At 35.8% G+C, this 27924-nt stretch overlaps 4 protein-coding genes across 4 annotated transcripts; 1 reads left to right on the top strand and 3 right to left on the bottom strand.

The window, feature by feature from the left end:
• Positions 1–397: 397 nt before the first annotated feature.
• On the bottom strand, positions 398–5920 carry LOC140808918 (two-component response regulator ORR21-like). The gene is made up of 6 exons (XM_073166268.1): positions 5541–5920; positions 4940–5092; positions 4468–4866; positions 4234–4310; positions 1580–2702; positions 398–672 (listed from the first exon to the last, which is right to left on the bottom strand). The coding sequence occupies exons 1-5, from the start codon at positions 5671–5673 to the stop codon at positions 1599–1601; spliced, it is 1866 nt and encodes a 621-aa protein (XP_073022369.1). The 5' UTR covers positions 5674–5920; the 3' UTR covers positions 398–672; positions 1580–1598.
• Positions 5921–6248: 328 nt separating this feature from the next.
• Positions 6249–9308, bottom strand: LOC140809548 (receptor-like protein EIX1). The gene has a single exon (XM_073167204.1). The coding sequence runs from the start codon at positions 9255–9257 to the stop codon at positions 6276–6278; it is 2982 nt and encodes a 993-aa protein (XP_073023305.1). The 5' UTR covers positions 9258–9308; the 3' UTR covers positions 6249–6275.
• A 2306-nt stretch (positions 9309–11614) lies between these two features.
• Positions 11615–16016, bottom strand: LOC140809370 (microtubule-associated protein 70-2-like). Its single transcript, XM_073166967.1, has 11 exons — positions 15531–16016; positions 15269–15354; positions 14401–14466; positions 14169–14339; positions 13910–14080; positions 13652–13807; positions 13411–13557; positions 13244–13315; positions 12634–13161; positions 12357–12544; positions 11615–11781 (listed from the first exon to the last, which is right to left on the bottom strand). Exons 1-11 carry the CDS (start codon positions 15796–15798, stop codon positions 11760–11762), a joined length of 1875 nt encoding a protein of 624 aa, XP_073023068.1. The 5' UTR covers positions 15799–16016; the 3' UTR covers positions 11615–11759.
• Positions 16017–20312: 4296 nt separating this feature from the next.
• LOC140809367 (E3 ubiquitin protein ligase RIE1-like) lies at positions 20313–24201 on the top strand. The gene is made up of 5 exons (XM_073166963.1): positions 20313–21064; positions 21832–21951; positions 22876–23008; positions 23088–23240; positions 23707–24201. Exons 1-5 carry the CDS (start codon positions 20592–20594, stop codon positions 23866–23868), a joined length of 1041 nt encoding a protein of 346 aa, XP_073023064.1. The 5' UTR covers positions 20313–20591; the 3' UTR covers positions 23869–24201.
• The last annotated feature ends 3723 nt before the right edge of the window (positions 24202–27924 follow it).

Here is a 27924-nt window from a genome sequence, read left to right as displayed (position 1 = left end):
GCTTTTATTATTTAATTTGATTGAAAAACTTTTAATATATTTTTTATTTTTATTTTTAGGGTCATTGTCTTTTGTTATTTGATAAGAATTTTATATAAAGAGAGGGAAAAAAAAAGATTTTTTTATACAGAAGGAAAAAAAAAACAAAAGAGATTATGCAGTTGTTCTTGTAATTATCTTTTACAACCTCCGATTTATCAAACACAGTAAACGTTTACTGTGTGTGACAAGTAAAAGAAACTCTCATATTAAAAATTCAAAATTAGAGCTTAATCCTAACAATTTAAACTTTTTTTTAAAATTTATGGGCAACTAACGCTGTAACGGCATAAATATATTTGATACTAATTCGTGATTTTCAATACTACAAGTCCAAAACAAACATGGACCTCGAACCTCAGAAAAGCAAATATGTAGATTGAACAAAACAAGACTGATAAATACTAATGATTTGAAACAAATAGCCGAGGAACTACACAAATCTTGAGGCAGCTTGCTGTCAAATGAATAATATTACAGGCTATAGAAATCTTAAACTTATTGTACAAAGACTAGTGGAAAAGGGCGATTATATTTACCAGGTTCCCCGTTGGTAGGCATAAACCTCGGACTCACCAGATTAGCACAACCTTCACACAAATCTTCCGAAATCGGATAGGGTCGGTCCGTTGACTGGATTCCCAAATGGAAGTTAAATTACAAAGACGCCTGAAATAGAAGTCGTGCAAATGCACCAAAACAGACCAGGTATACAAGGCAAAACTAAAGGGGATTTTCACACTAAAGAATAATGTTCTAAAATTTGGATGCACAGTGAAAATTCTGTCACGCAAAAATATAACTTGTACGAGGCAAACTCCTTAATATTGGAAATTAAATTTTCATTGATAAATGTAGAGTAGTACAGTTGGAGCGAGGGTAAGACATCATGGCATAAAGTTTTTCGCTATTTAAACTACCAGCCAACTTGCATGATTTAAAACACTGCATACACAGATTGTAAGACATCTGTGATTCATGCTCAAGTTAGACTTCTAAAATTGCCAATATTCTGGGCCTATTCCTTTGCATTTCCACTGAATTTTTCACATATAGAGCGTCTAACCTGTTGGCTTCTTGATAGACCACTAATAAAATAGAGTGATGGTGATGGTAGAAATGAAGACCTGAGTGAATATTCCACTCCTACTGCCAATCGGAAACCAAAACAGAAAAGGCTGAAGAAAGGTCTTATAACCCAGAAATGCTATAAGAATAAACCAAGAAAACATTTCAGAAGTATTTTGTGAAAATAGAATGCACGGTAGATCAAGATGGATAAATGAATAGTGTTAAGATCATATACACTAAACGTGTCACATCTCTAAAGCCTGTTAAATATGTTAAAAGCCCTCCTCACATGCCAGTGATGTTGTTTTTAAAGCCTCGACCGTGGAACTCTAGTTCATAAATGGTTTAAGACAGACCTGAAGTTTGAAGACCAACCTCATTTGAAAGCTTAGACAGTTAAATATGTGAAACATTTAGCATTTTATATTCTGTAACAAATATAAACAGTGAATAGATATAGACAATTCACCTATTCAGAGAATCCCTGATCAGATCATTTGGGGAAAATACTGGCGTACTGGGATGCCCACTTGCACATTATCCGTGAAATCCATGTTTGGCTCCTGCTTCACTTTGTTAGAATTATTTTCAGCATAGAATTTTACATGATTTATATTTCCCAGTGGATATTCGTGGACATCCACGGCAAAGCGACTCGGTATGGATGTTCCTTTGCTGGCATAAACAGGATTTCTAACAGATTCCTGATTAATTACCCTGTCTGTTTTACCACCATACAAACTTTGCACATATTGCACGTTAGTTAGACTCCCTTCTGCATTTTTTGTGCAAGACGACGCAGATGAAACCGAACCTGAAGCAGAAAACTCAGAAAGCATAAACGCAGGTTTACATTCCAAGTCCAATATTTGACCAAAACCTGATTGATTGTTTGATCGAACTGATGGATTGTTGTAATCCACTGTAGTATTTCCAAAGCTAAGGTTTTGATTGACAGAAGCAGGACTATTTACAGGTTGAAAATTGGCTGAAGATTGGGATGGAACCACCAAGCAAGAAGCCTGCACATTAATTGAACGGCTCGGCTCCAGCATTATAGATTGTCTCTGTAGTTCCAGCTGGTGCTGTCTTCTTTGTCGCTGCTGTTGCTGTACGAAACTTGTCATCATATTACCATTCGCTTCAACTACACTACTATTATTGCAGGCTGGTACCACATCACTGATATCCTTGGATGACCAGGCTCTGAATTCCGATTGACCATCCTCGTTCGACATCAGAGGATGAGAAATTTGTTTGATAATGTTGGATGAGCATTTAATCAAAGGCTGACCATAAGCCACATTTTGATCTACAGGAATGCATTTAGGTCCCTGCAGAGATGCATGAAGTAGGGCTGGCTGATCCATTGCTGACAAAACTAAGTTTCCTGCTGGTCGAGACAAAAACTCAGCATGTATAGCTGCCAATGTCTGTGGAGAAAGTTGGGCAGAACCTGCCAATGCTTGGATGTCAAATCTCCCAATGGAAGCTAGATTTGGATTTTGTTCCAGTGGGCCACAATACGAACTAGGGAGACCACCCTGTTGTTGAGCCACTCCACTCAATCTCTTCAAGTATAGTCTAAATTTCTGCCAATGACATCATAATTACTATGAATGGAGATGAGCGAAGAGTCAACCCAACTATGCCAAAAAATGAAAAAGTACAATACACATTGAATGATTTAGTGATAAATTATTGATAAGGATACGGGAAAAAGAAATTATACAAATAAATTGTATAGTTTTTATTCCTAAAGAACTAAAAAGTCTTTCTTAGAAGTTACCAATCTCCGTCAAATGGATAACATCATGAAAAGAGCACTTATGAAAGAGGTCCTAAAATTTAGATAATCCACCTGTTGACCAGGAAAACTGTTTTCAAATATAACATTTCATGGTTGCACATGTTCACTCATTTTTCACAAGTCTCGGGATTTTTTAAATTTTCCTTTGTAATCCCAGGTGCAACAAAGAGATGGAATGATGGATATATGAAAATCACAAAAATCAAATCCACCTCAAGAAATATAAACTTCAAAACAAGGAGGACGACTGGATTTGATCTAGTTCTATGGGAAGCATCACTTTCACAATAGACCAGCTGTAGTTCTTAGACTATGTACAACTTCACACAGTTTTCATACAATATGCATTTATAAAGAATTATTGCAGGTTATGTAAACTTTTACTGGAAGTTTGAGATTGTGAAAGTGGATATCGTAAGCGAATATATGGCAGCATTGATACCAAAATCTCAGTCAACTAAAATATAAAGAGGATGCAGTACAGATGTAATTCCACTATTCCAAAAGGTCTTGGTCTATATTCGCAAGTTGTAACAAGCGATTGAGTCATGTAACTTGCATGTAGGGAGGACGTCTGAGACTGGTGTAAATCAAACATCACTAAGTGGAATTGGTGAAGATCAAAATCACCCAGTGACTAGGCTGCGAAGTTTACATTACCGCTTTGTATTGCGTTATTAAGAAACTTGCATATTTTCGACAAATGACAGCTAATACAGCTCGACTGTGCGCCTACACCAATGCAAACAACTAGAAAAAAATCAATTTTGAAATAACCAAATTCTTAAACAATCTATTCACCCCCGCTATACACAGTTTTTGCCTACATTTATTTCCCAACAGGTCGGCACGAAAGTCAATCCAGTGATCTGAGAAACGAGTGAATGGATTGGGTGGCAACAAAGCCGGGGGTGGGGGGTGATTGAGCTTTCTTAAAGGCTTATCGACTAATGATAAATGCCTTTCCACCCATTTAATCATTGGATTCAAGCGGAGGAAATTTTATTACGAAACCATAACATTTTTGTGATGTTCATATCTGAAGAGTGAAGGGTGATTATTACAGGATACATGTAGGTTCCAAAAGGAATGCAAGAAAATTTCTAATTATGTTTGCTCCATAATTATTAGTTATTACAATATTTGCTCAATCATGAGAATGGAAAAATTACTTGTTTTAAAATTTACTTCTGTCGGTGCTATGTGAATAATGTGGCATTAATGGAGAGAAGCTATGGTAACATCACTAACAGTTCCATTTATTTTGTAATATGTTATACAGGAATATGAAAACATAGGACTGCATAGCAGACCTGTAAGTGACTTGCCACATTCTCCCTCGTTAAACCAGGAACATTCATCAATTCAAGAATTCTCTTGGGTACGGCCTCTGAAAGGAAACAGTGTACTATTAATAGTTTAATGGGCACAAATTCAATTAAGTGTTCTTTGTTAGGAATGCCGCATCAATAAATACAATTCGTCCTCCAGAAAATTTTAAAGAGCAAATACAAGGAAGTGAAAAAAGAAGAAGAGAGAAACCATACTATCAATCCCGAGTTGATTTACAGCACTAACAAATTGCTGATGAAGGTCCACAGACCAGACAACCCGAGGTTTCTTTGCCATGGTAGGGTCATCATTTTCCAATTCTGAGCTATCATCATCTTTAGTTTCCCTCCTTTTCTTCTGTGATTTTAGTACCCCATCCCCCCCTTCATTCACGGAAGAGCCATACTCAGCATCATCATTTGCTCGTTTATTCTGATCGCTGTCGTCTAGGCTATCTGAATGTTCGGGTTCTTTATTGCCATTCCACCTTTTCCTAACAACATGCTGCCAAATATTTTTCAGTTCTTCATCCCGAATAGGTTTAATCAAGTAATCACACGCTCCATGTCTGATTCCTCTCATGACAAGGTCCGTCCTTCCATCAGCAGATATCACTGCAAAACAAAATGTTACATAAACACATGGTATCCATTTTTTCAAGCCTTAGTCACGATATGCCCAACTCACTTATAACAGGAAGGTCCATTTCCAATCCAACTAACTCCAGAAGTTTGAAGCCATCCATATCAGGCATGTGAACGTCACTGAGTACTATATCATAACAGCCTTTCCTTTCCCGTAATAACTTCAAAGCAACTGTAGCTTGAGAACAACTGGTAACTGCAAAAAGTCCCTACCTTTTTAACAAATTTTATACGAGTGAATGTACTTGACAATCATACTGGTTTAAATCATAATCAAGTGACAAGGATATTGGTAAAAGAACAGAGAAGCCGATCGATTTCCAATGTGTAATGTCATGAACGCCGATAAGTAATTACGCTACGAAACCATTTCTCGACAGCACAATGAGCAGTAAGATCTTATTGCGATGAAAATCAAGCGCGGATGGAACCAAAACAGCTTTTAATTTGGTCCAACACAAGTAGATCACATACGATTTCCCAAATAATCAAAGATCATCCGTCGCTCGCAAGTCGAGAAAGAAGAGAGAATTGAAAGAGCAAATGCATAGACCCAAAAAACAATAAAGTCGAAGAACAATGAGCTCCAAGTCGAATTTAAGGCCGCTACCTACTTCAGTAAAACGAATCAAAGAATCACTAACCATTGTACACGCACTTGAGAAGCATCTGCTCCAGCACACGCAAACAAACGAGGTCGTCGTCCACCACCAAAACCCTGAGCCCCGCCGGGAACTGCTCCGGCACCACCAGTTTTCCGCCGCTAGAGCACGCCATTTCAGAGTAAAAAAGGAAAATTTGCCTCCCGAAGTAAAGACCTAGCTTCACAAAGTACAGCAGCGGTAGAATATACACATCAACAATATGGAACCATAAAAATCTCCAGCTCCAAAGAGTTGACCGTTTCGCCCCTGAGATCTGATTGGTTCGAGGAAGGAAACGGGAACAGAGCAGACTAGCACGGTGGCCTTTTTATTACATTTGTGGAGAGGATAACGCGAACTATTGTCCGTTTCCGTACGATCCTGTATATATGTACGCATATGTATGTATATCCACGTCACTTGACTACGTCACATAGTTTCCATACATTGCTGAATTATATTTGTTTATGTCAGATATGATGATAATGATAATAATAATAATTGATATCTATATTTTAGGAAATAATACATCGTACTGTTGTACAAGTTTTATTCCGCATACGGTTAGTATTTTACTCAAATTTTCACATATTCCGAAATATAATGTTTTGATTTTAATTTTTAAATTAAATATATTTATAAAAGATGTTTTACAAAAAGAAACGTATCCTAACATCTTGGGAACATACAAGGCGATAGCGAAAATTACTGCTCAAAATCTGTGGAAGCTGGAAATTATTCGTTAATTCCCTGTGGGATTCTTCCTCTTTGTGATCTTTTCTGAATGCAAGTTGTAGTTACAACACTTTCCACAAAATCAAACAACAAATACCTCCAAGATTTGACAAAATGCAAAGTCCCCACAACAATCAAGAAACCAACCAAGAATCCAGGCCCAATTCCTGCATAAAACCATGGGAACAAAGAATCATCTCCATCTTCATCGGAACCACCAGATGCCTGTACTGGCGGCACTGCAGCATCTCCATCACAGCTTTTCAATACGGGAGCTCCACATAGTCCTTTATTTCCTACGTAAATGGATGGATCTTCAATAACTTGTAGCTGATTTCCAGTCGGTATTCGACCCGACAAACCGTTGTAGGATAAGTTCAAATGCGTGAGGTAGTTTAAGGAAGACAGGCTTGATGGGATTTGGCCAGAAAGGTTGTTTCTTGAAAGATCTAGTGAAATTAGTTCTTGCATTGCTCCAATGTCATCTGGGATTCTTCCCGTCAAATGGTTTCCTGCCAAATCTAGATTCCTTAAACCAATGAGTTTTGTAATGTTATGCGGAATTTCACCAACTATGCTGTTGTTTGAAAGGTCCAGGGATGTGAGAAAGGGCATCGTTTTCGTGTACCGGCGTTCTATCCCATTAACGATTTCGAGAATGCTTCCTCCATAATCAACATCAAGGATTAAGTACTCCATGGCGCTGTGTTCTTCAATCATGCCTGTGAGATTTTTAATGCATTTGGGGATTTGTCCGCTGATGTTGTTTGATGCCAAGTTTAGTAATTGGAGCTGTGGCAGTTGGCAGAGGTTTTGAGGGATGTCGCCATGGAATCCATTTGATTGAAGACTGAGAAACTTAAGATACTGGAGCCTTTCCCCAATCCATTGTGGAATTGTTCCTGTAAATGAATTCCTCCCCACGTCTAGAATGCTGAGAAATGTCATGTTCTCGAGTGATACGAGCTTCCCTTCGAAACTATTGTTGTTCAAGTGTAAAGACATGAGGCTTAAATTGCTTAAAGAACTGGGGATTTCGCCATGTAAAGTGTTGTTTGTCAAGTCCAGCATAGACAAGTTCTCCATGTCTCCTATGCACTCTGGCAATGATCCGTGAAACTGGTTGTTTGCGAGATCAAGAATTGTCATTGACATTGCATCACATAGAAAACTTGGAAACAGACCAGTAAGTCGGTTGTTTGAGAGTATAAGTACACCTAGTTTCATGTTTGATGCATTTTGGGCAGGAATACCGCCTGACAGTGCGTTGTTGGAGACGTCAAAAAGATAAACGTCTGAGGGTAATGGTCTTAACGGTCCGGCAATATTGTTGGAATGAAATATTAACCTCCTTTCAGGGTTATTCGCCTCCTGAAACTGTGGCAAGCGTCCACTGATATTGTTGTTCGATACATCCAAGTATTTAACTCGTGAGTACAGCTTTTCAAACCAATCGGGCAATGTATCTGTTATGCTAGCACGAGGCATCCTCAAATCTGTGACATTTTGTTGCGTTCGAAGCCAAGATGGAAACCTAGGTCCTATTGTGCAAGAAGCTAGATTGATCGCGTGTAATTGAAATGGAGGAATCCAGTCGGAGCTCACGTTGAAAAATAAGTCGTTCAATGACAGAGACAACTCTATCAAATTTATTAGTTTAGCCAAGTGCAACTCAGTTACCATCCCAGACAGAGAGTTGTTAGATAAATCCAACTTTTCAAGATTTGAAAGCAGTCCAAGACTTAAAGGGATGTCTCCACTTAACCTATTATTTTGAAAATCTAACTCCCTCAAATTCAACAGTGTCCCGAGAGATCCTGGGATTGGACCAGTCAACAAATTGTAAGAAAGCCGAAGATACTCCAAATCTTGAAGACAGCCATCTTCATTTACTCCTAAATCTGGGATTTCTCCAGTAAATCTGTTTTCAGTCAAATCCAGGAACTTCAGTTTGCAGAGATTAAGGATACCGTCGGCTATCGTTCCTTGAAACTTATTTTGAGATAGGTCAAGATAAGAAAGACTACTCAAGTTCAACAATGTATCAGGCATCGAAGAGTTCAGGAAATTGGAAGACAGGCCAAGCACTCTGAGAGATACCAATTTTTCAAGATTTTGTGGAATTGAACCGTAAAAGCCATTACCATCAAGACGTAGTTCAACGAGGCCACTAATGTTAAACAACCAGCGAGGGATTGCAGAATTTATCGTGTTCCATTGAAGATCAAGCGAAACAAGGGACGTAAAATTCACATTCGATAGAGGGGGAATGGAACCAACCAATGTATTAGAAAAGTTCACTTCTATCAATGCAGGTAGCATGTTGATCGAAACCAACCAATCCTCAGCTTCTCGGAGCTGCACACCCGAGAAACCCAAGTGTTTCAAAGAGGAAACACGAGATATCCAATGAATACTATCAGAAGTCAATCTATTCATCCAAAAATCACTCAAATCTAAGTACTCCAGATGCGAAAGATTCCCAATATGGGGTGGAATCTTTCCTTCAAAACGAGCAGCAGAAAGATTAAGATATCGCAAATAAGTTAAGGAACCGAAGAACTTAGGAATCTCAAAGCCTGAAAAGTTGTTCATACTCAAATCCAAGTATTGCAACTGCTTCAAATCAAGTAAAGAAGGACTTATCTCACCTCGGAGACAAGTCTTGCTGTAAATTGCTGCATATTCATCGTGATCGACGATATCTTGGAACCTTGCATAGTCGATAACGTTTGGATTGTGAAGGTCTATTTTCACAACATGAGATGTTTTGTTGCTGCATGTGACTCCTTCCCATTCACAGCATTCTTGTCCAATCCACGAAGATAACCGGTTTGATTCATCCGTGAGGAATTGCTTGAATGTCGTTAGTGCTATTCGCTCCTTGTCTATACATTTTACAGTTGAATGCATCGCCCCAACTGTTAGTTCTGGTGTCTGTGTGAAAACAAGAGCAAAGAATAGGAATACAACAGTTGACATGGCCGTGATTTTGTTTTCCTTGGTGGTATACAAAGCTTCTAATTTGTGTACGTGTTGCATGTTTTATATACTATATTTGATCTATGATATCTATCAAGCAACAGCGTGGGTTTAGCTGATCTCTTTAGTGGACCACCGATCAAATTTACAAAAAGATTTCATTTTCTAATTATGTATCCGGAGTTATAAATTAATTCTTTTTCCTATTTAAACTGTTCTAACTTAATAAAATAATATAAATATATACTAGCTAATTTGCACACGTGGTACGTGTGTACAATTTTTTTATAATTATCGAGATATTAAAATGAAATTTGACATATTATCGAGGGATTAAAAACCTATTTGAATTGTTGTAATTAAAAAAAATAAAAACAAAAGTGTGTTGAAATTAAAAATAAAAGTAAAAATAAAAACAAAAGTGTAATATTAGTAGAGTATGTCTCATGTGGGACCGTCTCACGGATCTTAATCCGTGAGACGGGTCAACCATAATAATTTTAGTACAAAAAGTAATATTTTTTTATGGATGCCCCAAATAAGAGATTCGTTTCACAAATATGACCCGTGAGACCGTCTCATACAAATTTTTACCATATTAATATAATATAAGGACAAAATTAGAAGAGAAAAAAATAGATCTAGACAATATTTTTATCTTTATTACAAAGATTCTTAATGATAGTAATATATATACATATATATTAAAAAAAAACAACATAAAAGAAGAAATTTACGATAAATTTTCTTTCTACACGTGGCATCTAAAATGTTGGTTTCGTGGAATATTTACCTGCCTGAATCCTGATAATTCTATAAAATATTAATTTTTAAAGTCTATTTTATCATCTTCTTATTTTCGCTGTCTCATTTAATTAGGTTTTAATTGGTCTGCACAAGGAAAGACCTCGAAATTGATGTTGCGGTGAACTCGTTGACTTTTGGGATATCATGAATTGTGTCGTTATTTTTTAAAATACAATTTATATTTACTGGGTGGGTGAAAGTTGAGAGAAATTTCTGTCACGTTATTAAGATAGCTATAAATTGTTAAACCAATATTATACTATTAATAAGATATATGTTAAAATAAATTTATTATATCTATCAATTTTTTTATATCAGTTGGACGACTTCAAAAGATTATATATATTATAATTAGATTTGTCCCTTTGTATGTAAAAATTTATTGATGGGCAATTTTTGAGTCTAACTCTCAAAGAATTTAAAACATTATCATTGAGCAACTATATTTGACTCATGGGTATTTTTTTAATCCCACATATTGTATCGATTGCCTCAATCTGGACAAATGGTCAACATCGAGAATAAAATCAGGGTCTCGATGAGTTTGAAGTGAGAACCGTTTCTAATATATTTTACGATCTCCCCCTCATAGTCGTTTATATAAATTAAAAAGTTAAAACTATAATTTATATTTTTTATGAAATTTCATATCAATATGATTGTATAAGTAAAGGTTTATATTAAAAAATGAAGAAAGGTTTATATTAAAGAAAACGTTTTGGGATCTTAATATTAATTTTTCTTAATTTTCATGTTACGTGATGGTAAAGATAATTCTGTTTGTTGCTAACGTCAAATTGCCGGCCCCCAACACCTCTCTAAAGTAATTTGTCATTTTGGCTTTGGGGTGATAAAAAATTAAGAGGGTTGAGTTGCGTGTGATATTATATGATATATCTTTACTATATACCGAATTTTTTAAGATCGAATAATGTTGGAAATTTAATGGTCAAGAGTCCCGAAACTTCCTCCTTGTTTGTTTTGCATGGTTGTATCAAATTAGTCAATTGTCATTTCAAAAGTTTTTAAAAAAAATTCTACTCTGACCTTGGAACAAATTTAAGTAAATACCACTGAAACATTAATCCTTCATATTAATGAATAGTTGCCTATTAAGATAAATCATGGTGGTGCAAAAATAATGCTCACAGTTGTAAATGTAGGCAGCCGTTTTAATCTCGTAAAAAATAATGACTTTCTCATCCTTAAAAACCCGCCAAAATCGGTTTATTTTAGATCATGGAATAGGAAACTAAACAGCCAACCCGAACATTTTTCAAGGTACAAAAATCATAGGCGCCTAAAAACTATAAATAGATCATCAGGATACAAGGATGGAAAAAATATGACCTCCAACAAATTACACGAATTTGCAAACCTTGACAAATTGTCACCACAATAACCGCAGATGAGATTACAAATATAGACTGAAAATTTACAATCATATTAACTGTAATTCAGATAATTTTTCAAAAAGGTTAAAAGTAAACTTCAATACCCTTCTTGATTTGATTCTGTGTGACGGTTTCTAATCTACGTCAGAAGCACACTGCACATTTCATCGGATTTTGCTTGTCGTGATTATACAAACAAAGAAGGGCTGAGATTACGAGATGAGATAGGACAAACAACGAGCTTTGCTAAGAACTGGGCCTCAGCACTGCAATTGGTTCATTTGTTATCATGTGTTACGTGTCACCTGCTTCTTGCTACAGTCCTGCATGGTTATTGGGAGATCATTAAGAACCAGTAACATTTGAGGATAATAACTAAAGAACAGAATATCATATCACAAAATTTGGTATCTAATTTGGACAAGTCACATTAGATGGGGGTATATCCACCACTTAAAGTCATGAAAACAACTTTATATCTATGAATAGTCTCAAAACAACTTGTTTTTACTACAAAATCTCATTCCAGCAAACATGCAGGAATATCAATTACTCTTTAAGTTATAATCATTAAAGTTTAATAGATAACGAGCTTGGCAGAAATCAAAGGCAGGTTGCCAAGAAGTTAGTGATGGAGAAATCTGTAATTCATATTCAGCGCTGAAAGCTGACAAGAAATCAGTTTTAGTGGGGAGAATCTGTAATTCATATTTCGGTGCTGAAAGCAAACGAGAGATAGGTGGTTAAGATGGCAACTAGATACACGAAATGCACTATATAAAATAACCAGATATCACAAGATGCAGTCATTCCAATCGAATATGGAACAGCAATAGAAACAGAAAACCTGAATAACATGCTAGTATAAGGGCAGTAACATTTTCAAGAACAGGCATACCTTCGTGGATGTAACTGCAAGTTGTTTAATGAGTTATTAGGATTCCCAGGTTGTTTGGCACTATTTTCATGTTCTTTCCCGACATGCATGGCAGCCACCTCCTTCTCCATCAAGGCCACTTCTCTTCTCATCTTTTTGGCCTCAATTTCCATGGCTTTAGTTAATGTTTCCACCTTCTTTGCTAGCATCTGATCAGAAAACAAGACAAAGAGGTTTGAGAAGAAGACTAATCAAGTCAGCGAAGTCATCATAGCAACATGCAAATAAAGAAACCAACCTCAATTGCGTCATCCTTATCTTTTAGGCTCTGATCCTTTTCATGACCAGCTTTTCTCAAGGCAACTACTTCTTTCTGTAAAATATCGTACAACAACCCTGGCACAGAGTCCTCTCCCTCATTGTGCGCATCACTGGGCTTTTCATCTTGATTTCCTTTCCACGGGCTATTTTGCTTCTCGTCATCCTCAGTTCCATCACAGGACTGACTTTGCTTGAAATTTGGCCCTAGTACATTTAAGAGAATTTTACTCCTGTCCAAAGATCTTGAACCCCCATCAAAAGACTTTGATGTCCCTTTTGCATGTTTCAACACAGAACTGCTCCCAGAAGACCTCGATGAAAAAGACGGAGGCCTCTTGGTTAGGAAGCCATTGGAAGTCAGTTTGGAAATGTTTTCAGCACCACCAAGTGACTGGCGATGCAAAGGATCATTAATTGAGCATTTTCCATCTGCCGTACTGCGTGCAGCAGTGTTTGGTGATCTCAAAGTTTCTTCAAGAACTCTCAGACGAAGTTGATATTTTTCCTGGATGGAAGAGCAAGAACTTAAAGTTGAAGAATTTGAAATTTCATTAAAAAATCAGATTAAACACATCTGAGCTAGTTACTTTCAACTGGCCTTCAGACTTGGCAGTTCTCTCAGTAATAGCTAGCTTGTCTCTTAGTTGCTGCATCTCACCCTGTGACAACATACAGAACTCATCTCACTGATGACTTTAAAAAGTACAATTGTTTAAAGGGCGAAAAAATAAAGTCGAAGTCACTGGGAAATTACCTGCAAGAACCTCCTTTCTTCAAGCCATTGTTTCACAGGCATCACCTTATCATTTGCATCTTTCCATTCATTAGCCACAACAGTTGCCACCCTGTTTGCCGTTACTTTTGCACGAGCTAGCTCTCTATCAAGAATTTTTCTTTCCTCCTGAAGAAATCAGCAAAAGCTGATCACATATTAGGGTTTGATAACACTGAACGATGCATGAAATACAAGTTCACTTTCATATTAACCACATTACATTCATCTCCTGAACTTTACGCTGATAATCCCGCACTGCATTGGCAGCTGCACCACCAGCAAGAACTGCCTCTTCAAGTTCATGCACAGTTTGAGTAAACCTTTCAACCTCTGCAACCTTCTGGCGGTGCATTCTATCTAAAATCTTATTCTCTTCCTGATAAATCATAAAAAGCTACATGCTACAGGGGGGAAAAGAGAGAAACAATAAATGTTCATATGTGGTCTTGAAACCAAAGAGCGTGCAAGACCGCAAAACCTGGCATATTTCAATCTGTTTAATCAATTCTTGGTTCTTGTTCTGGAGATCATCCACCATAGAAGCCTTCATCAATGCGACCTGCACAGTTCTCTCTGCTTCCACTAGAGCAGCCTCCTTCAACTTAGTAAGTCGGTCCAATGCTTTGTTATCGTCCTGCAGCTTTGCAATCTGGAAGGGGGGTATCAAAAAATTAAGAAATGTTCCCCAAATGGGAATTGTTTAACTAAATGGAAGGTAGCCTAAAGAAAATATGTACCTCTTGCCGAGCAAGCTTGAGCTCAGCCTCCAAGGGAGCCAAGATAGCTTCGATTGGAGGCATATCGTCGTCCTTCTGACCAGCATGAACTCTCCGAAGAGTGGCTTCGGCAGCAAATTGAGCAGCCATGGAGGCCTTCTTTTCATCGTTAATTCTCTTAATCTCAAGATTCTGCACAGAAAAATATATTGAAAAAATACATAGAATGGATGGGGGAAGCTCGAGCTAATACCTTGTTTTCTAGGTTAGATTCTGTTAATTTGAGTTTCTCATCCACCTTTGCCAACTCCTCAGTGAGCTAAAGTAAAATAAAATAATTCAGCTTCAGTTCAACTCCACATGTAAAAGCTCATGCCACTCACAAAGTGAAAGACAACAAAAAGGGGGACTGCAAAGAAAAGGTAACATCAAACAACTTTCAATCGAAACTCAAAAAAAAATTTCTTGGTTTTATTTTGACATAAATGCACATCATAATTGAACCACATTCAGGAAAACCATTCAAAATTTGCCACCGACGAGGGATCATTTCTTAAACTGACACTGCACACATATGCTATGGATACTTGAACATCTCAACAAAAAATTGTAATATATTAGGATCAATGAATAGCCTGACCTAGAAAACTCTTGCGAATTCTGAATAAGTTTACCTTAAAAATGCATTATCTATTTCAAAAAATTTTCTAGTAGCAATTGAAAGTCTTTCAAACAGACCCACATGAACTTAAAGAAGACAAAAATTGGTGTCATGACAGAATAATAACGATTCATAATGAGTGGGTAGAACATTAACTTGTCCAAACACTTCCTAAATTATTTATCCTGCACCCAAGTTCTAGAGCAAGAGCAAAGACTGAAAACTTGTTTGGACTCAATTAAGTACTCGGAGCAAACAAATTATTTTAGGAAACCTGCTAGGCAGAATAACTGTCATAGACCACAAATGCAGTCTATCTCAGGTTTAAACTTAGGCAGCCTTTGTTGGTATATACACGTAATCTCTATACCTGTCAAATATTTATTATTCTAGCTTAAAAATAAGCATTTACAGAAATACGTTCCAGGAACTAACTGGGGAAATAAGGAACAAAATGGACCTCTTCCACTGCTTTCTCTCGCAGGCGCTCCGACAACTTCAACGCTCTTATCAGGGACTGTGCTTCCCCCAGTTCCCTGTCCTTGTCTGCAAACCACCAGAAAAGGTTAACACTAATACGCCGTCGTTTCCTCAGTGAACGGTCACTTATTAACACATCTCACATTCTTAAAACATAAAATAATAATGACACAAAGCAAGGGCACAGAAACGGCAGCGTTTCACAAGATATCCAAGCGCCGGATCCAGCTAAGGAGACCAACCTTTGACTTCATTCTCGAGGCGATTAAGCTCCAGCTTCACCGGATCCGAGCCATGAAGCAGGTTTATCAAGTCGTCCGCGTCAAGGCTCGGGCGCACTCCCCTCCGCCGCGACGAATAAGACTTTCCTCCCTCTCTAAACGATGCCGACGCCGTCAGCGGCGTCCTCTCCGGCGCATTGTCACCTGAAATACGCTCCGGCGTCAAGGAAACATTTCCTTCGCCAGAAATCCCCGTCATCACCGATCTGTTTGCTTCAAAATCACGCATCAAATTTGCGAAAGCCTCCGACAGTATAAATTACGACAATGTGTAGCAATATTATATGAATACAGGTACAAATATAGACGTGTATGTACATATACGTATGTATATATGTGTGCGGGCGCGCGCGAAGGAGAGAACTCGAAGATGCAAGTGTAGAAGGTGGAAAGAAATTTTAAGTTTCAAACAGTGCCATTTATTTTTCTATTCTGTATGCTTTTGTATAGGAAAACGTAGTATGTGTGTGTGTGTGTGAGAGAGAGAGAGAGAGAGAGAGAGAGAGGTTTTATGTGTGTGACAGTGTGAGTGCGATCGACTGTAACTTCGTCAGGCATAAAAGCATGTCAGAGAGAGAAAGACGGAGAGGTTTTATGTGTGTGAGTGCGATCGACTGTAACTTCGTCAGGCACAAAAGCAGGAGTCCTCGACTCAAATGTCCGAATTAGCCTTGCTGATGGGATGAGAATTGCTTAAACATTGAGGGTGACAATGTCAGGCTAATTGTGTTCGGCGTGTCTTTAGCATTTCTAGTGTGGAACAAAGAAAGGACGAGTTAACGGTTCCAAAGCTATTATTGCTTTAGGCGTCTCTTTTCCCAAAATAAATGTATATAACTAACTTATATTTTTAACTTACTATAAGTTAATTATAAAATATATTTAGTAATTTATTCGACACCGTTTAGACGTACAATATCATATTAATCTATTTAATCTATAATTGTATTGATTTTTTAAACTAATTACTACGCAATAAACTATTAATCAAGGGAATGTAGCAAAAATTTGACACAAATAAAAAAACTTCAGAATTTTGAAAGCGGACTAAAAATACAGATTCAATTAGATGAAGTACAAATTTTATCATCATCATCATAAAAATACATTTTTTTTTAAAAAAAAAAGAGTCAAATTCATTGTACACCGTATACCAAAATTAATATAAAAAAGCAGCCGGCATTAATAATAAGATGGCACTTGGCATCTAGAGATTACAGAAAATAATTAAAGACAAATGAAGAGAATATAAAATAACAAAAGCTGAGGAATCTGTGATAGAAATACATTTAATTGATAATTAACTATATAATAAAAAATGTAATATATACTCGCCAAATTTAAATATCACACATTTTTTCGGGAAAATACAATTAAGAACTCTACTTTATCACACGATATAAACAAACATAGTCTTCACCTTTTTTGATAAATAATCTAATTTTTTTCACGTAGTTTAGGATAATATATGTGGTTCCATAAGTAATATGAAGTATTAAGTTATTCAATTAAAAAAATTGGACAAGTGGCAAAAGCAGTTAATGAAGTGTTTATCTCCTTAACATAGGTGAAAATTTATTTTTTTGGATTATCGATATATTATGTCAATTTTCATTAATATATAAGAAACCCACACAATATAATAATGTCGGAATAGAAAGAAAATTATTTGTGATAAAACATAGACTAGTTCATACTACACGGACATGGGAGGTCGAGCAAGAGTAAAGGAAGGGATTAAGGCTGCTCACTTTGGCCTCAGTCAAGGGCGGAGCCACACCCATTTTCACCCTGGACTTCAGCCCGGGTGTTTTAAAAAAAATTTAAAAAATTTATATGTAATTTTTTTTTAAAATTTTGGATAAATTTGATATTAGTCCAGGTAGATCAATTTAAAATATTAAAGGATCTTAGAGTTTAAAATTCTAGCCCGAGTATAATCGAATTTCTGGCTCCACCATTGACCTCAGTGGCAACGTTGCTCTTCCTTGAAGTATCTATTTACTACTTACAAAATAATCGTCGCCAGCCGACGCACATTTTGATTTAAAGAAGAAAAAAAAGGTGCTTACTGGTTACTCGAGTACTGGTGCAAAATCTTGTTTTCACGACAAGTTTCGAACCAAAAAAAACTAAATTATTGTTTGACAAATTGTAGAGAACTACCATATATAATGGTAGGTATGTGTAGGGATCAATCAAATATGAAGGAACGCGACGTGTTTGTATCCGATGGGTATTTACTAAATCCCAGTTGCATGTGAATTTGTTCAAGGGTAATCGCTGCGAATGCAATGTTCCCCCAACAACCTCAAATATATATCTATGATATTGGCCCCCTGCCCCGATTTGACTGAATAAAGTCATATTTATTAGATAAATAACGTGAAAAAAGTCAGAAGTGCGAAATATAATATTTGAGACTATATTTTATAATTTTATTCTAAGACATTTTCTATAGTTGGTACTTTGAAATCAAATTATATTTTGTTCTAATTGTTTTTCTGTAGATTCGAGTCCATCCGCAATGACACGACGATCGAGCCCCATGACCATCCAACCAAAGTATATCTTCTAAATTGCCCTTTCTTTGAGTTTCATTTGATAATGTATATAATTTCCATTTTTCAGTAGATTAATTGATGTGAGACAAGATAATGAAATTTTTATGAAAAAATTGGTTACCTTTCACATCTAATTAATTATAATAATTGTAACTAATTAAACTGGATCCAATGTCTATCAACATCACGTTCTCAGGAAGATATACGATTTCCTCTCTTGTCAAGAAATACATATACATACCGCTACCATTATATTTTTTCAAATCTGAATTTTATTTTTCTCAAAATTTCATTAAATTTGTAAAAATAATGTTTACAATATACAAGTACGTCAGACATCTCTAGGCTCTCAACAACAACCATAAATCATTTTACAATTAATATCATAGATCCACACATTAAATTACATCACTAGAAGTAGGAAAGCAACGAAAAAATAATATATTGATCTTCCTGATTATCTGCAATACATCTTGCATTCTTGTGTCTCTTTGTCAAAAAGTGCTCTATTTCTTAAGTTCCAATCTCGTAGGTTGTAACAGCAAATGCAGAACACATCATTCTGGATAAAGTCGATTTCCTCCCATAGACCGTGTTGTAAGCCCGTAAAACTACCGATGTTGAGCCTATCATCTTCCTCATTTCCAGTCACTCACGGATAGCGTTCCAGATAGCACTCGAGATAGGACAACTGAAGCACAAGTGCTGGACAGATTCATCTCCACGATCGCAAAGTACACGACATTTGTTAATGACATATGGTTGCTTGTCCCGAGTAAGGAGTTTACCACGTGCTGTTAACCAAACTATAAACCAATGTTCATGAAGTATACATGTTTTCCCCGATTGGAAAAGCCGTGGAAGTTGGCCTATGTGTTTTAAACAAAAATTTTGATAATAAAAAGTTTTACCACAAATACAGTATTAGGTTGTATTGGATAGATGAATATAAGATGACGAATTACTTGGATTGAAAAAATTAAGGTTTTTATTTGGATTGATGAATTTCAAATCAAATAATTTCAATGAATTTGTTTTGAAACCGTGATTGTAACCGCCTAACTACTGAAATAAAAAATAATTTTTTTTGAAAAAATACCAACCAGGCATGAAAAAAACTTTGCCATAAAATTCTACTTCAATTTTGTTTGATTTTGATTTTTTATAACGTAATTTTTTTTTTTATATTTCATGTTAGATTATTTACATCAATTGTTTAATGCATAAAATATTTACTATATCTTAGTGTCTTGTATTTTTATCATATTATTTTCTTAAATATTTAATGATACTTGTGACAAGAATCTCACGAAATCACAAGTCTAATTAAGGATGACAACTTTCTTCATGAGTTTTGGATCTTACGGAGAAAACTCGAAACGGGGGACGGTGATCCCCGATTTTTCGGGTTTGAGTTCGGGTTCGGGGATTTTCTAAAATCCCGAAGTAGTTCGGGCCGGATAAGTGATTATCATCCTCATCCTCGAACTCGTCCCAAAAATAATATCAATAATAAAATATTATTATTTTTTAAAATATTAATAATCATAATATTATTAATATTAATATTATAACTAAAAATAATAGATAATAATAAGTTTTGATTTGAAAAAATCTCTGAATCCGTCATCGTCTTGTCCTACTAATATTTTTAAAATGAGAATGAGACGGGGTGAGAAGTTGATCCTCACAGTTTCGCCGAACCCGAAAAAACAGAGATCGGGACGGGTATGAGGTATGGATGAAATTCGAGGACGGGGATGATAAACTTGCCATCGCTCCTTCCCATTGTCATCCCTAAGTCTATTATATCTAGTCAATATTTAATAATCATAAAAGTATATCACTCAAGTCCAAAAATAAACACATTGAATGAGTATGTTTAAAAATTAAATATTTTCAATTGTGGCATAAATAATCAACATCTGGGCGCTCGAGACTCTTTTTACCATTCTCTCTCTCACGAGTGAATAAAAAAAATTAACTAATTAATTAACCAGATAATTACCATGAAAATCACCAACTCCAATATCAAATGCATACATAAACATACATATGTGCAAACATTTTTTTAAATTTTCTTTTTAAAAATTTATGTAAAACTGCCCTAAAAAAATTTATGTAAAAAATAAGTTAAATTTAATTAGACCGAACTGGACCCGTCGTTCCCTCGCTCGACCCATAACCGGCCAGGTTTTCTCGACCGGACCGGCCGTGACCAGGTCTAGATATACATACAAGAATTTAACGACACTGTTTATTTACCTAAAACAGAAAAGACCAAGAAATGAACCGCAGCTTACAATTTCCCAAAATATGCTACAGAGATCCTGTCTTCCTTTAACTCGGAATATTCCATCCATGGCACAGTAGTGTTCGTACTACAGTCGCTCCCAATTTTCCAGCACAATCTTTTCCAATTCCATTTTCACCCCTCGACAAGACTGAAATTCCAATCATGTCCATGTCCTCCCCGGACTCCCCGCTCCTCCCCCTGCGGCAGCCCTCCCGCGCCTCCTCTATATCCCTCCTCCTCTCTCGCTTCGCATCCATCACCCGTCGCCGGGGCGGTGCATCCGTTGTTGTCCGAGAGACCGCCGCCCGCGAGCTCGAGCAGCGCCGTGCCGACTGGGGTTACTCCAAGCCCATCGTTGCGCTAGACATGATGTGGAATCTGGCTTTCGTGATTGTCTCAGCAGTTATGCTGATTTGCACTTTGGATGAGAACCCTAATATGCCGATCAGGGTTTGGGTGTGTGGGTATGCGATTCAGTGTTTGGTTCATGTGGTTCTCGTCTGGGTCGAGTTCAGACGGCGGTACTCGCGTTGGCTAGTGGGAGACGATGGCGGAGAGGAAGGTAGTGGAAGTGAAAATGGGGAGGAGAATGGGGATGGGAGGATTGGGGTTTTAGGGATCGGCAATCGGTCGAGGTTGGTAAAATTTCAACAGAATTTTCTTTTTTTATGATTTATGAATTTCAGTGTTCTGTGGGTTTTTTTTTATGTCGTCATCTTTTGTTCCAAGCAAAACATAGTGCAAATAAAAGGAGTCCGCATTTTGATACTGTTGTACTATAATTAAAATTTATGCTATTGCAAATCACTTGTGCAAATTAATCTACGCTATCTGTATGTTATCCAGCTTCGGCGAAGGCGCCTCTAAATTAGCCCAACCGTATTATCATTCTCACTTTCGGTCCCCCAGTCTATTCTTCTCATTTTATATGCTCATTTCTATTCAGTCGTGTGACCATTCATACACATTGTCTTGGCCTTAACCGAGCCTTCTTTGGTGATTCTGGATTCTGATTTAACAATAGAAAAGTGAAGAACTTCTTTCCTTTTTAATACAAGTTGAAGTGGGATCCTGCCTAATTTTATTTCTCTATTGTTCAATCTCAGCGACAATAATTATTTGAATACATGTAGTCTCTTGTTGTCCACTCGTCATCTTTGTTAGTGAAGTCACCTGGGTCTGAATGGCTGAGCCTCCTGAAATTAGTTTTTTCATGTGTAGTTGCCAATTACGATAGCTGATATAAACGGCTGCAAGAAGCTAATTTCTTCCCTTGCTTTGTTAACTGATATGGCTCCTTGATTAGTTTTTGCACACATAGTTGCCAATTAAGAAAGCTGGTATAAACTGTTGCTAAAAGTTAATTTCTTTTGATGATTGGCTAACATTTGTGGAATTTCAGCACAATGAAGCGATGTGAATCTGTTAATACTATAGCCTCGTTCCTGTGGTGGATAGTTGGCTTTTATTGGGTTGTCTCAGGCGGTGAACTTCTCTTGAGAAGTGCTCCACGCTTGTATTGGTATATTCTGAAACCAACTTCTTGAATGTTTCTGCTTGTACTTAACTGATTTTTATGTTTGTCATTATGTACATGCTGCATCTGATTTTTTTTCAAAAACATTATCAATGCAAATCTGAGTTGTGAAATTGGTTACCTAAATGGCTATACCATGCATTAGAAAAAACCTTTCTCCCTTTGTTGATTTCTTCCTTGTTAATAATCATTCTTCTATTTACTTCAAACTGATGGAAAGGAGGTCATATGTTTATGGCATCATTTCTTGCAGAAAATAATTGCTATTAAAAGTTTCCTTTTGCCCTGACATTGAGTGTCACGGTTGACCTATTTTTGCCTTTTGGTTTATCCTTAGCAGCAAGTTATGTTAGAATGTATAATAATTATCAATTCTCCACATTTTGTATAAGTCATACCTAAATAGATCCATCTAAAGTGCATCTGTTGGATCTGTCCTGAAATGATTCCGTTGAATACTTCTTCTGTTGATTTTGAAGTATTTTCCCTTCCTACCTCCCTTGCATATTAATCTCAGTCATTAATAGCTAACAAAGCGTGCCTAGGCTTAAGGACAGCCGGATGCCTAGGCTCAATCAAGGCGCTGCCTTTTCATGAAGTGCGTACCTCGGCAAGCCTAAAAGTTTTGAGACATACGTAAATGCGGAGATTGCAAATCTTTATTGTTGTTGATAAATTTGTAAAATACGTATCATAAGTTACTTGGGATTATTTCTTCATATATATAGATTCTAAATTTTTATGTCTTAGTTAACTTCATTTCAATAAGGCACGTGACTCACCTTGCATGACAACCTTCTCTTAGGTCCGAGGACACTCATTCACCTTAGTACTTCGCGAGCCTTTTGTAAATATGTTATTAGTTGTAGAAAGAGACTCTCAGACCCACTGATACTTGATGTGTTGCAGGTTGGCTGTTGTCTTCTTGGCATTTGATGTATTCTTTGCCATATTCTGTGTTGTTTTAGCATGTCTTATTGGAATAGCACTCTGCTGCTGCCTACCATGCATCATTGGAGTTCTTTATGCCATTGCAGGCCAGGTATGCCACGATGATCTCAAGCTGAATTTGACTGATATTTCAATTTTAAAATCCTTTACACACTCGCTTGGATGATCAGGAGGGTGCATCAGAAGCTGATTTGAGGGTCCTTCCCAAGTACAGATTTCAAACCTGCAAGGATGAAGATAGGCTAGGCTTTGGAGCAGGAAGAATGATTCCTTTTGAAACAAGTAGCGGGGCCAATGATCGAGTTCTCTTACCTGAGGATGCGGTAAGTTTATCATGTGTTGGGTGTTTTTTGTGTGTTTGTGTTTGTGTTCCATCTCAAATATCAAGCAGATGATTAAGCACTCAAATTTTATTTTATGGAATCGAGTATAGCGCAAACCTAGAAAAAAATACTGTTCTTGATTCAAGCTCACAAGTCTGTTAAAAATTCACCGGCTGTTTATCAGCTGTTGAATAAAGTAGTTCATACTTGAAGTTGGCTCAAGTGATAAAGCCTTTTTAATTCAGTTGCGCCCTTAATTGACACCAAATCACGATATTGAATGAAACCAATACTACAAAACCAATTATCATCTAAAGATTGTAACACATTCATTTGGTGTGAAAAAGGAACTAACCTCACTATTGCATATGGACGTACCCCTTCGTATCTGATACTGATTTCGATTTCCATTTTTGGGGCTCAACTTATTGTCAGTTTCATACTGGACTTGAAAATGTTCTTCCAGGAATGCTGCATATGTCTGTGCGAATACGAGGATGGGAATGAACTCCACGCTCTTCCGTGCAATCACAACTTTCATTCTACGTGTATCGTGAAGTGGCTTAAAATGAACGCGACATGCCCATTATGCAAGTACAACATTCTCAAGGGTAACGATCAAGTCTAAAACTAAGGAGAACACCCAGAATCTTGGTGGATTTATTTATTCTGATATTTGCACCATGTACATAGTTAAAGTTGGGATAATAGAGACTGGAAATGCTATCGCATTGTTCTGAGAATAAGATAATAACTTATATCTATATATTATCATATTATAAGTTAATATCATGAAGAAATTTTGTAAGGTTACTCCCCATGCCGTTTATGTCTGGCATTCAGAGAGTGTTTTTTTTTTCATAATTTGTATAACGAAATGTTGTTTGCTGTAAAAACTATGGAGAATTTCTCAATATGATTATCATATTATAAGTTAAATATCATGAAGAATTTTTTTGTAGTTACTCCCCATGCCGCTTATGTCTGGCGTTCAGAGTGTTTTTTTGTTATGATTTATGTAACAACGTGTTGTTTGCTGTAAAAATAATGGAGAATTTCTCAATATGCCACTTGTATAATACAATAGATGGGCACATTCTGGATTTTACATGTATGGGCACAAATTATCACCACCATATACTGATTTCTGTTCGGTTTATTTTTATATTGTTGGATCCTCCACATTTAACTATTGACTTTTTTATATATTCAACTTTTAACACATCCTGTTTGCTCATTGATGTGATGACGAATGATTCATAATAATAAGATAAATTAATATATTTTTTTTTGACAGAGATAAATTAATATATTTGAATAAAATAACAGTGCATAATATTGATCTTTTATGGATTTTGAGCCAAACATTGAAACGTAATAAGGATGAATAATCAATTGATTTCTTGTCATTAACTCCAAATAATGCCTTAAAGTGGGTATACGATAAGTTATGGTACCCTATTTGATTGGTTCTCGTAAGAAATATTTGTAGGATTGAATATTATGTGTATTTTTTTTTATGTTAACTAGATTTACCGGTTACGATACGATTAAATAAAAACTAGAAAAAATGATAAACAAATCAAATGTTAATTAAAAAATTGATGTGTAAATAACAAATTATGAATTGTAAATAACACTCCCCTTGATAATATCTATATATTTATATATTTTGTTCTAGGAAGACTTCAGCAAAATATTTATCATGATTACGTAATATTTATTTCCAAAATGTATAAATTAACTTTGGTTTTGTTGACTATTATTTCATTTGTTCTTTTTTTCAATCAAAATTACACCACATATATTTTTATGATATAAGAACTCACGGTCGATATACTTCGATGCGCATTAGATAAACCTTAACAAGTGGAACAAGTCATGTGTGATAAGCTCGATTGAAAATGTATTGATAGAGAGAATTGAACTTCTGACCATTGATCAAGCGTCCACCTAGTTCACCAACTTGGACACTCCTTGAAGGCAAATTAACCCACATCCATATTCTATTATATTATGTACAGTTTGTATAAAAAATTTGTGTGGATGTGTCAGGCACGAAATCATGCCAAGTTAGTGAAACCCGACTTCTAAAAACAAGCATTGTGAATCCTGAACCGGCCGTTAGTTGTAACTCATGTGGTATGCCACAAAACTAGGAAATTAACTTAATAAATCGAAGAAAAATTCATGAACAAAAAAAAAATTAATTTTGTCATCATTAACTAAAATAAACATTTTTACGATCAGAATTGGAAAAAGTTGGAGTACGCTAAGGAAATTGCGATAAACTGAAAAAAAAAAATGAACTAAAACGGATAAAATTTGCAAAAGCTTTTGCTGTATGACTTTTGTGTTGATTATTAGTTTGAGAAGGCTCTTTCTGACTTCACTTTTTGTTTTTCAAAATCTTCAAGTGGTTCCTCCCAAAAGCACTCTCATATTTGTAGCTGAATCCGGTGTGATAAATTAACAGAAACTAAAATTATCATTATTTAAATTTCTTGCATTAAACACAACAACGAAACAAATGAATCAAACAATCTAAAACAATAATTTGGCCAAATCAATGTATGTACAACAAAAGTAGCTTGATATCCTAGTTCCCAGCAAAAGTTCATGCTTTGTACTCAAAATCAATCCACTTAAAAATTAACAAAGCATATTTCCCAAAAAATTGTAGCTTACATAGAGCAATGTTTGTCCACAACAATTTACTTGTGGAATAAGATTTAACATCTTACCACCGTCAATCCGTGGAATCAAGCCATTAGTTGGCCAACAAGATTTTATATAACAGAGTGGCCCGACTTTACACCTATATTAAATTTTTAATTATAAGATAATTTAAATTTTAAAGTAGCTAGTACTTTGAACTAATTGAGCATTTTTATGTTTTACAATTTTCACATTTACTAAAGAACATGTAATATAATACATTGATATCATGATTTGGCCTATCTGAAAACTACATTATGTTTCATGAATTTTTTCCCGAGTATTAGTTTATCACGCTCATTCTTTGGCCCAATAACTTTTTTTAGCAAACTTGGTCATTCATGTTAAATTTTAGTGGGTAAAAATGAAGTTTATGGAAGTTTACCTCTCGAAACTCTTCTTTATTTATTGATTTAGGATGAAGTAATTTCATGCTCCTCGAATTGATCATTCGAGTAAGATGATTGTTAATCCATCAAGTACTGACTTGACGATACTTCTGATGTCCAACATATATAGTGGAGATTTTCATGTTAAGCTATAAATTCGACATAAGCTGATTCTCTTGATATTTGAAAGACGATGTTTTGAGGTATTGTTGGTTTCTTAACTTTGAGACCAAAAATCCCCCACCATAACCTATAATCATCCGCCTTCCAAGGTTTAATCTCCCATAATATTACTGGTTTCTTGATTTTGTGGTTGATGATCATCGATGATATTTTTGGTTTTTTGGCCTTGTGGACATGGATCTTCTGCCATATATCGAATTCTTGTTGTCATATACTACATTTTCCCTCCATTTTTCCTCTTAGTTTTGGATACATTTCTTCACGTTTGTGTTACCTGACAATGTATTGAAATAATGGTGATGTTACGTTAATTTTATTGATGATTTTCCTACCTCGACATTTTGTTTGAGGTCATTATTCTTATGATGAATTTTCATTTTTTTCCAATCCATTTACCCGATGGACACAATCTTGCTCACATTTTCTGTCATACAACTCACGATTTCCTCCATATGTATCATGACACTCGATACAATCAAATCTCAATTTCTCGAGTTCGTTCTTGTACTCAAGATCTGAAGTAACATGAGAAGATACCCTCAAGAATTTCTTTGGGGTGTTATTTTTTATATTCCACCCATTTATGAAAGAATCCTCCAGACCATCCTTCTTGTTTTTCAGAACCTTGCACTACCCCTTCACGGGAAACCTGTGTTACTTCTTTGAAACATAACTGTATGGATATGAAGAATTAGAAATCATGCAGTATCCGTTATCAAAAAATGTATTCCATTATTGTGAATGTATTCTTCCGTTGTAGCTTTCATCTAAAATTTCCTATTTTATCTGTAAAAGAAGAATTAAGATTATCATATTCTACATGTTCACGAGGATTTATTTGTATATTAAGTTAATGGAATGAACTCCCCAAATAGTATTCATAATTTAATTCTTTTAATATTTTCTTCGCAAAATTTGCCTAAGAAATCTATATCTTATTTTGTAAAAGATTATTTTATGCATTCGAAAAGTCAGAAATCATATTTTTTTCATTCTAAATATCCATCGAGTGCATTCCATTTCAATTGCTCATAGACTTATTGGACTTTGCAACATATTTTTGCCATTCTCAGTGTTTCCTCGCTTCTTTGACGGCATGGTCCCACCGGACATGACAAAAAATTTGTACAAAACATTGCTCGGACATGCCGAATACGTAATCATGTCAAGTGTGTGAAATCAGACTTCTAAAACACAAGTGATCCAAATTCCGAGTTGACTGTTCGTTCCAACTTTCCTAATAAGCCACAAAACTAGAAAATTATCTTAAAAAAATTGAAGAAAAATTCATGAACAACAACACATTTAATTTTGTGATAAAAAACTGGAGTAAATATTTGTACAACTAGAATTAAAGAAATTTTAATAAATATGCTAAGGAAATTACGACAAAC

This window comes from Primulina eburnea, chromosome 13, assembly GCF_022965805.1.
Source record: "Primulina eburnea isolate SZY01 chromosome 13, ASM2296580v1, whole genome shotgun sequence".
Lineage (NCBI taxonomy): Eukaryota > Viridiplantae > Streptophyta > Magnoliopsida > Lamiales > Gesneriaceae > Primulina > Primulina eburnea.
This window is presented reverse-complemented; position numbering and strand designations above follow the sequence as displayed.